The following is a 10,228-nucleotide window of genomic DNA, read 5'->3' on the forward strand; positions in this document are numbered from 1 at the left end:
TAGTTAAAGCACAAAACAAAAGAATAATAATGCGTTCTCGGTCTTAATTGGTTAAACCCCTCCCCCTATGAAGAACATTCATGGGGGGCCCGCAGTGAATCCTCGTACCCAGGGCCCAGAATTTGGTGTGACGCCCCTGAATAAGCAACTCATCACACAGGCTAACCAAACGAGTCCAGCTCAATCACCACTTCCTGTTAAACCCATTTAGAACGGGTACACATTATTGTGTATCATTATTTTATGCTTTAACTATTGACAAATAGCAGATCTACAAGCTCGCAGCTGTGAGCTTGTAGATCTGCTATTTTTCACCGGTTAAAGCATTCAATAATTCTAGGCCTGAATGGGTTTTAAACCCAGACAAAGTAGGCGATCTCGTCCAGATCCACAGGGTAGTCTGTGAGGTGCAGCGGCTCCTTGATGTCGAACCTCTCTCCCTTGTAGCTGCGCCAGCGTCCCGCGGGCAGGTAGATGTCTCGCTCCTGCTTGCCGGGCTCCAGGACCGGCGCCACCATCAGGTCGTCCCCGATCAGGAACTGGGAGTCCACCTTGTAGGCGGTCTCGTCGCCCGTGGCGATCCACCACAGAGGCCTGATGATGGGGTCGCCCGTGTCCAGCACCTCGTACGCCAGCTCCAGGATGCGCGGCGCCACGATGCTCTCGTGGAGGGCGGTGTACTTGCGAGCGATCTCCACCACCTCCTGGTCGTACGCCCAGGGCGGCACAGAGAACTGCATGGAGGGCATGAAGGCAGACAGCTCCAACCAGCGGATGTACAGCTCTCGGTCGGGCAGCACTTGGTTCCCGTCGGTGCGGTTCCAGTAGGCGTTGCCACCGATCATGTCTGGTAGGATGAACTGGTAGCCCAGGATACTGATGGTGAGCACTGTGGGGATGAGGGACTTCAGTCCCATGTCGTAGCCCCACACCGAGTCCCTGTCGATGGGCCTGAAGAAGCAGGATATGTTCTGTGACTGGTAGCCGCTGCGCAGCTCGGCGCGGTCGTTGTAAGGGATGGCCATCTCCGTGTAGCGCCTGGTGAAGGTGCTGGGGTCGCGGACGGGGACTTTGGTGCTGAACTTCCAGGGCAGGTAGTTGGTCTCGCCGGCGTCGAACTTGAAGGAAGCCACGCCGTACTTGGACCGCAGCGAGCGGAGGTGCGAGGAGAACCACTCGCGCGCCTCCGGGTTGGTGAAGTCCAGGATGCCGCCGATGCCGTTCCACCAGCGCACCAAGGCGGGCAGGTGACCCGTGGGCTCTCGTACAAACAGCCCCCTCTCCACGCATTTGTGGAAGTTGTCCGAGTCGTAGTTCACGAACGGATGAGTCCAGAGCGACACGAGAAACCCGTCCGCTTTGAGCTTCTGAAACATGTGTGAGGCGTTGGGGAACTTGACCGGGTCGAAGATGAACTCTCCGTAGCCGGAGGTGTAGCGGTCGTCCAGCTCCAGGTGGCTGCAGTTGAAGCCGTGCTTGCGGATGTCGCCGGCGAACGTCAAGAACTTCTCCTGGTCGATTTCTTTCTTATGCAGCGCCCAGGTGGACCAGATGGGATGGCGGAACATGGCCTTGGCGGGAACACTGTTGGGCTTGTTGAAGTAGCGACGGACCATGTACTTGTGGATGGAGGTGACGTCCGCGCCCACGCAGATCCTGTAGCTGAGCTCGGCACACGGCGCCTCCCCTGGCAGAGGCTTGAAGGGACTGTCCTGGTAGCGGGCCTGGAAGTAGGGATGTCAAGATTGGACCTTTATCAGAATCCATTATTCTATAATCTATACCAATAATGTTTGTTTTACTGGATTGCAATGCACATTTATATTATGTACAACATGGCTCTAATAGGTAACTACTACTCTTCATCTTTCTTTTCAGTGTGTCAGTGACAGTGTACTGTTCACCTAATTAGCCTATATTTTGGTTGAAACGAACTAACTAAGCCATAAAATAGTATTGAAAAAAAAATACTAATAATAATATTTCTTTCGATTTTCGATAGTGAAATATTAAAATCGATTATTGATTAATAGATCGATTAACCCATTTAGGCCCGAACACATTATGACGCAATATTTTATGCTTTAAATATTGAAAAATAGCAGATATACAAGCTCACAGCACCGAGTGCCGCGCTGCAAGCTTGTAGATCTGCTATTTTTGAAAAATCGTGAACATTAGAATTTTGACCCGATTCTATAAGTGTCTTTTGAATCCCTCTAAGACTTTTGGAAAAAACCTATGTTTCTATGTCAGCAATCTGGCCAGCCATCGTCAAAGAAAAGGTCCTTTTCACTTAACTGGAGCTCAGTTAGTCTGTCCTTGAGAGACTACTATGTCAGTGGTTCTCAAACCTTTTCATGTGAAGGACCCCCAAAATTATATGTATTTGGCCACGGACGCCCATTTCAAAATATCTAGTTCCAGGGACCACCCAGAAGCAAAATTTGAGTGACAAACGTTCGCTTTGAAAATACATATATTCAAAGATTTGCACACATTTTCACGACTTTTTCAAAAATAGCAGATATACAAGCTCGCAGCGCGGCACCGAGTGCCGCGCTGCGAGCTTGTATATCTGCTATTTTTCACTGGTTAAAGCATTCAATAATTCTAGGCCTAAATGGGTTGATGGAAATGGAATTAACGGTTGACGTCCCTACCTGGAACAGCATGGTCTTCTCCGTGTCGTTCCAGCCCAGGTGGAAGGGTTACCCTAACCCTAACCCTAACCCAGGTGGAAGGGTTAGGGTTACCCTAACCCTTCCACCTGGGTTAGGGTTAGGGTTAGGGTAACCCTAACCCTAACCCTAACCCAGGTGGAAGGGTTAGGGTTACCCTAACCCTAACCCTAACCCTAACCCTAACCCATCCCTACCTGGAACAGCATGGTCTTCTCCGTGTCGTTCCAGCCCAGGTGGAAGGGTTACCCTAACCCTAACCCTGACCCTAACCCAGGTGGAAGGGTTAGGGTTACCCTAACCCTAACCCTGACCCTAACCCAGGTGGAAGGGTTAGGGTAACCCTACCCCTAACCCTGACCCTGACCCTGACCCTAACCCAGGTGGAAGGGTTAGGGTTACCCTAACCCTAACCCTAACCCAGGTGGAAGGGTTAGGGTTACCCTAACCCTATCCCTAACCCAGGTGGAAGGGTTAGGGTTACCCTAACCCTAACCCTAACCCAGGTGGAAGGGTTAGGGTTACCCTAACCCTATCCCTAACCCAGGTGGAAGGGTTAGGGTTACCCTAACCCTAACCCTAACCCTAACCCATCCCTACCTGGAACAGCATGGTCTTCTCCGTGTCGTTCCAGCCCAGGTGGAAGGGTTAGGGTTACCCTAACCCTAACCCTAACCCAGGTGGAAGGGTTAGGGTTACCCTAACCCTAACCCTAACCCTAACCCAGGTGGAAGGGTTAGGGTTACCCTAACCCTAAACCTAACCCTAACCCTAACCCAGGTGGAAGGGTTAGGGTTACCCTAACCCTGACCCTAACCCTAACCCTAACCCTAACCCTAACCCATCCCTACCTGGAACAGCATGGTCTTCTCCGTGTCGTTCCAGCCCAGGTGGAAGGGCACAGAGTTGTTGATCTTGATGGCGGTGGCGCTGGACGAGAGCCAGTAGCTCTCCAGGATGCCACCGAACTCGTTCCGGCTGGAGTAGATGTCGCTGGTGACGAAGGGCTTGGGCGCCTGCTGGCCGGTGACAGCGATGGGCCAGTGCTGGATGGCCGACAGCGCGCCGCCGTACCAGTGGGAGAACTTGTACGTCATGGCGTGCTCCACGGGGACGTCGGGGACAAGCTCCTCCCAGCGCACGCGGTAGCACTGCACCGGGTCCTTGGGGCGCACCGTCTCGATGAAGAAGATCAGCTTTCTGTCCGTGGTTCGATCACAGCTCAGCATCTCCCCCTCTTTGTTACAAGAGTCCAGATCCAGAGTCCCTGACCTGCACAACGTTCAACAAGCGTTAATCTATTCAGGTCCAGAGTCCCCGACCTGCACAACGTTCAACAAGCGTTAATCTATTCAGGTCCAGAGTCCCTGACCTGCACAACGTTCAACAAGCGTTAATGATCGGAACTTTCTGTGGTGTTGTTGTAGCCTTCATGAATAATTAACATAAAATATTTAAATATTCAAGAAATGTCTTAAAATGAGAGTTTTAAACTATGACTTCACAGCAGTTGAACCGTTCACTGATGCTTGGCTAAGACATTTATAAATGATTCTAAGAGAAGCTCCCCAAATGGAGAAGTTGAGCTAACAGGGTAATGTTTCAAAGTTAGGCAGTGCATATCTGGGCCAAATCAACATTTACGTGGTTGGGGGATTTAACCGCTTAAATGGGTGGGGTTCATAAACAGTCCCACTAGGACTATTATTTATTCTCTGTGTTCACTTTACAGCTGTCAATTCTTGCATTTACATTTTATTCAGAGTGGCATCCAGTATGATATTCTGGATTGGGGTAAACCATAAGCTTTGTGAAGCCCTTATCTGCAACAATCCAGGACTACTAAAGTTAGAAATATAATTCAGTTTCTAACTTTTGTGATCAATAGTTCAAAAGTGATACATTATTTTATAACATATATTTTTTAATATGATAGATTAAATCAATCAGTCCGATCAGCTGTTACGCCCGTAACGAAGTACCTTCGCACCCCAACGCTAGTGAACAACAACTAGGGGTGGCGATGAAAACATAACGATATTTTCCCAAGCTGTATCACGATACACAATCTTATCACCATTCTTTTTCATGTTGGTTTTTATGGTTATTTTTCAAGTAAAACCCTAGGGTTAGGGTTAGGGTTACCCCACCTACAACTTGAAGGTAACAAAAACTACAAGAAGTAACAGAACATTTAGACCAGGGGTCCTCAATGTGGGGTCCAGGGACTCTCTGGGTTCCTTTTGGGGGGTCTAAATTGATCCTTACTGTACAAGTCTGTAACTCTGACAGTATACAAATGAAACCAAATGGACCTTCATTTTAACCATGATAGATTCATTAAAAACACCCATTATTTTTTTCTGGTGACTCATTTTACCCTCCTAATACGTGAGCAGGCCGTGTTTTTTCAATAACTTTCTTCATTTATTTTGAATAATTATTTGGGAAAATGGAAAGAATTAAATACAAAAAATAATTATTACAAATAAATAAATAAAAGTTATGGATACAACACGGCCTGCTCACGTATTAGGAGGGTAGTATGAGACACTAGTAAAAAATAATGGGTGTTTTTAATAAATCTATCATGGTTAAAATGAAGTTTGAAGTTACAATGTGTGTGTGTGGGGAGAGGCCCTGGGCCTGGAGGGCCTGGTAACATTTACATCAAATATCTAAATATTGAATCAAGCAAATTAAAAACTGTTCAGGGTGTTCATAAAAGCCTGATTAGACGATAAAATTACCAAAAGTTTTTTTGTAAGTGAAATATCCCTTAAAGTTTGAGAACTATTTATTTAGACAAAAATGCAGGTTTAAATGAGTTCTGCAATGAATCTCTGTCTTAATGATTAAACAGGATTTTTTACAAGGCTCCCTCATTGTATCACGATATATACGATATCTCTATAAAGGCCTATCGTGGAGATGTTGTATCGTCTCAACGATATTCATCACCATATCGCCCACCCCTAACAACAAGTATACTGACCTGAAGTCCATCCTGAAGACGATGGCCCCCTGCTGGTTACTGCCTACAAACTGACCTGAAGTCCATCCTGAAGACGATGGCCCCCTGCTGGTTACTGCCTACAAACTGACCTGAAGTCCATCCTGAAGACGATGGCTCCCTGCTGGTTACTGCCTACAAACTGACCTGAAGTCCATCCTGAAGACGATGGCTCCCTGCTGGTTACTGCCTACAAACTGACCTAAAGTCCATCCTGAAGACGATGGCCCCCTGCTGGTTACTGCCTACAAACTGACCTGAAGTCCATCCTGAAGACGATGGCCCCCTGCTGGTTACTGCCTACAAACTGACCTAAAGTCCATCCTGAAGACGATGGCTCCCTGCTGGTTACTGCCTACAAACTACTGACCTGAAGTCCATCCTGAAGACGATGGCTCCCTGCTGGTTACTGCCTACAAACTGACCTGAAGTCCATCCTGAAGACGATGGCTCCCTGCTGGTTACTGCCTACAAACTGACCTGAAGTCCATCCTGAAGACGATGGCTCCCTGCTGGTTCCTGATGATGTATCCGTCCTTGTTGAGGTCCAGTAGTTGCGTCTTCAGCAGCTCTGCTTTACGCAGCGAGGCGATGTAGTAACACCATGCCGTCACAGCCGCGATGACCAGCACCAGGCCCATCACCCCCGCGCCCACCAGGGGGCGCGTGTGCTTGGTGTGCTTCTGTTTGGGGATCACGTCTGTGATGGTCCCCCCCGCGCCGCCCGGGACCACCTGGTACATGCTGGCTCTCTGCTTCTGCTGCTTCCGTACGGTGACTTCTCAATCAGCTGCCAAACAAACAAAGCAGTGGATGAAGTGATCAACCACAGTACTTGAGTCAAAAATATCAATCTAGAAAAAATAACTTCCACAGTTTGGGGGCCAGGGGGGCGAATTGTCTAGGACGAGTGGAAACACTTGAAAAAATATCAATAACAGAGAAAATGCAGATCTACAAGTTCACGGGGAGTCACATCAAGAGCCACAGTGAGCATGTAGCTCTGCTACTTTTGCTATATTTGGGCCTACATCGTTAATTCATGATGTACTTTTCCCCCTCCTAGGAATGTAGAGAAAGTATCCAAAAAGAGGAATAGTACAGTAAAGTAAATGTACTTAGTTACTGTACATCACTGCCCACACACCATTTGAGACTCCTCTCCTGACTGTAACCTGGGCTGACAGGACACAGCGTAGTGAGATCACTGCTTTACCTCCTGTACTGTTACTGAATGTCCTGGAGTCACAGCGTAGTGAGATCACTGGGCTGACAGGACACAGCGTAGTGAGATCACTGGGCTGACAGGACACAGCGTAGTGAGATCACTGGGCTGACAGGACACAGCGTAGTGAGATCACTGGGCTGACAGGACACAGCGTAGTGAGATCACTGGGCTGACAGGACACAGCGTAGTGAGATCACTGCTGCACTGGGCTGACAGGACACAGCGTAGTGAGATCACTGGGCTGACAGGACACAGCGTAGTGAGATCACTGGGCTGACAGGACACAGCGTAGTGAGATCACTGGGCTGACAGGACACAGCGTAGTGAGATCACTGGGCTGACAGGACACAGCGTAGTGAGATCACTGGGCTGACAGGACACAGCGTAGTGAGATCACTGCTGGACTGGTGCTGCAGTCCGTTTACCTCCTGTACTGTTACTGTATGTCCTGGAGTCACAGCGTTGTGAGATCACTGCTGGACTGGTGCAGTCCGTTTACCTCCTGTACTGTTACTGTATGTCCTGGAGTCACAGCGTAGTGAGATCACTGCTGGACTGGTGCTGTCCGTTTACCTCCTGTACTGTTACTGAATGTCCTGGAGTCACAGCGTAGTGAGATCACTGCTGGACTGGTGCTGTCCGTTTACCTCCTGTACTGTTACTGAATGTCCTGGAGTCACAGCGTAGTGAGATCACTGCTGGACTGGTGCTGTCCGTTTACCTCCTGTACTGTTACTGAATGTCCTGGAGTCACAGCGTAGTGAGATCACTGCTGGACTGGTGCAGTCCGTTTACCTCCTGTACTGTTTACTGTATGTCCTGGAGTCACAGCGTAGTGAGATCACTGCTGGACTGGTGCAGTCTGTTTACCTCCTGTACTGTTACTGAATGTCCTGGAGTCACAGCGTAGTGAGATCACTGCTGGACTGGTGCAGTCCGTTTACCTCCTGTACTGTCACTGAATGTCCTGGAGTCACAGCGTAGTGAGATCACTGCTGGACTGGTGCTGTCCGTTTACCTCCTGTACTGTTACTGAATGTCCTGGAGTCACAGCGTCGTGAGATCACTGCTGGACTGGTGCTGTCCGTTTACCTCCTGTACTGTTACTGAATGTCCTGGAGTCACAGCGTAGTGAGATCACTGCTGGACTGGTGCTGCAGTCCGTTTACCTCCTGTACTGTTACTGAATGTCCTGGAGTCACAGAGAAGAAAATAACATGTTCAAAAGACAAGACCAAGACTTCCTGAAGTAAGAAAGCCCTGACCTGCAGGGACGTGCAGAGAATGTTAGAGAGGCAGGGGCTGACATTTCTAAAAGGACCGTTTGGTGAAAATATCAAGTGAACACTGGAGATGTGGTGTAACGGCATGGATTTCTACACAGAGAGGGCAATTATTTCAACATAAGATGCTGCATTCAAGTTCAGGAGAGTTTGGACAAGGTAATTCTCTTGAATGCTGCCTTCAGGTATGGCATGGAAAGAGGAGCATTTGCATTTCTTTCACCATAGTAAAAACTGCTTTCATGGTCTGGAGAGGACACTTTTTATAGACAGATAAAAGCGCAGGGGCTATGTCTATGTGTGCACATGCCTGCTGACCCGACCCACCGGCTGTGTTTCTCACTTCTTCAAGTCACTGAACTCAACTGTTGCTTTGCTCCAGGTTCATATTCTGTTTCTGTCAGGCAGAAACCTCCATGATCATAATACAGCATCACGCAACGCCCCACGTGATCATAATACAGCATCACGCAACGCCCCACGTGATCATAATACAGCATCACACAACGCACCACGTGATCATAATACAGCATCACACAACGGCCCACGTGATCATAATACAGCATCACACGACGCCCCACGTGATCATAATACAGCATCACACAACGCCCCAAGTGATCATAATACAGCATCACACAACGCCTCACGTGATCATAATACAGCATCACACAACGCCCCACGTGATCATAATACAGCATCACACCACGCCTCACGTGATCATAATACAGCATCACACAACGCTCCACGTGATCATAATACAGCATCACACAACGCCTCACGTGATCATAATACAGCATCACACAACGCCCCACGTGATCATAATACAGCATCACACAACGCCCCACGTGATCATAATACAGCATCACACAACGCCCCATGTGATCATAATACAGCATCACACGACGCCTCACGTGATCATAATACAGCATCACACAACGCCCCACGTGATCATAATACAGCATCACACGACGCCCCACGTGATCATAATACAGCATCACACAACGCCCCACGTGATCATAATACAGCATCACACAACGCCTCACGTGATCATAATACAGCATCACACAACGCCCCACGTGATCATAATACAGCATCACACAACGCCCCACGTGATCATAATACAGCATCACACAACGCTCCACGTGATCATAATACAGCATCACACAACGCCCCACGTGATCATAATACAGCATCACACAACGCCTCACGTGATCATAATACAGCATCACACAACGCCTCACGTGATCATAATACAGCATCACACAACGCCCCACGTGATCATAATACAGCATCACACGACGCCCCATGTGATCATAATACAGCATCACACGACGCCTCACGTGATCATAATACAGCATCACACGACGCCCCACGTGATCATAATACAGCATCACACAACGCCCCACGTGATCATAATACAGCATCACACAACGCCTCACGTGATCATAATACAGCATCACACAACGCCCCACGTGATCATAATACAGCATCACACAACGCCCCACGTGATCATAATACAGCATCACACAACGCCCCACGTGATCATAATACAGCATCACACAACGCCCCACGTGATCATAATACAGCATCATACAACGCCCCACGTGATCATAATACAGCATCACACAACGCCTCACGTGATCATAATACAGCATCACACAACGCCCCACGTGATCATAATACAGCATCACACAATGCCCCACGTGATCATAATACAGCATCACACAACGCCCCACGTGATCATAATACAGCATCACACAACGCCTCACGCAGTGATGTCATTACGTGCGCATCCCGCATCAAAAACTCATTCAAGTCGCCCAGGGACTCATTCATGTCATGGTCCTGGGGTCCCGGAGATGCGCCTCCATTGGAGTCCATGTTAAAATAATTTACCGGGTCGCGGCAAAAGAAAAACATTTTAAAATTCCACAGACACCACCATTGTTCATGGGTGAAAGCATCTTACTTTACCCTATGTTAACACAAATAAAATCCACGTAGAAAGTCTTAAACAGGCGAT

At 48.4% G+C, this 10,228-nt stretch overlaps 1 protein-coding gene across 4 annotated transcripts; it reads right to left on the reverse strand.

Annotated features, from left to right (window-relative positions):
• Window positions 1-320: 320 nt before the first annotated feature.
• myorg (myogenesis regulating glycosidase) lies at window positions 321-8,092 on the reverse strand. 4 transcript variants are annotated; one of them, XM_080727265.1, is made up of 5 exons: window positions 7,348-7,513; window positions 6,842-6,910; window positions 6,175-6,484; window positions 3,533-3,953; window positions 321-1,724 (listed from the first exon to the last, which is right to left on the reverse strand). In XM_080727265.1, exons 3-5 carry the CDS (start codon window positions 6,435-6,437, stop codon window positions 354-356), a joined length of 2,055 nt encoding a protein of 684 aa, XP_080583391.1. In that variant the 5' UTR covers window positions 6,438-6,484; window positions 6,842-6,910; window positions 7,348-7,513; the 3' UTR covers window positions 321-353. The 4 variants fall into 4 exon arrangements, with proteins under 4 accessions (XP_080583391.1, XP_080583392.1, XP_080583394.1 ...); XM_080727266.1 differs by lacking the exons at window positions 6,842-6,910; window positions 7,348-7,513 and adding an exon at window positions 8,015-8,092; XM_080727268.1 differs by lacking the exons at window positions 6,842-6,910; window positions 7,348-7,513 and adding an exon at window positions 6,911-7,084.
• Between the last annotated feature and the right edge of the window lie 2,136 nt (window positions 8,093-10,228).

This window comes from Nannobrachium achirus (genome assembly GCF_963921795.1).
Source record: "Nannobrachium achirus genome assembly, chromosome: 6".
Lineage (NCBI taxonomy): Eukaryota > Metazoa > Chordata > Actinopteri > Myctophiformes > Myctophidae > Nannobrachium > Nannobrachium achirus.

Bases quoted from the DNA above. Each gene is read 5' to 3' on its own strand.
- myorg (XM_080727266.1), bottom strand. From the start codon at position 6,437: ATGTACCAGGTGGTCCCGGGCGGCGCGGGGGGGACCATCACAGACGTG. The intron at 3,954-6,174 runs GTCAGTTTGTAG...AACGTTGTGCAG, and splicing joins GTCTTCAGGATGGACTTCAG to GTCAGGGACTCTGGATCTGG. The intron at 1,725-3,532 runs GTAGGGATGGGT...CCCTACTTCCAG, and splicing joins AGAAGACCATGCTGTTCCAG to GCCCGCTACCAGGACAGTCC.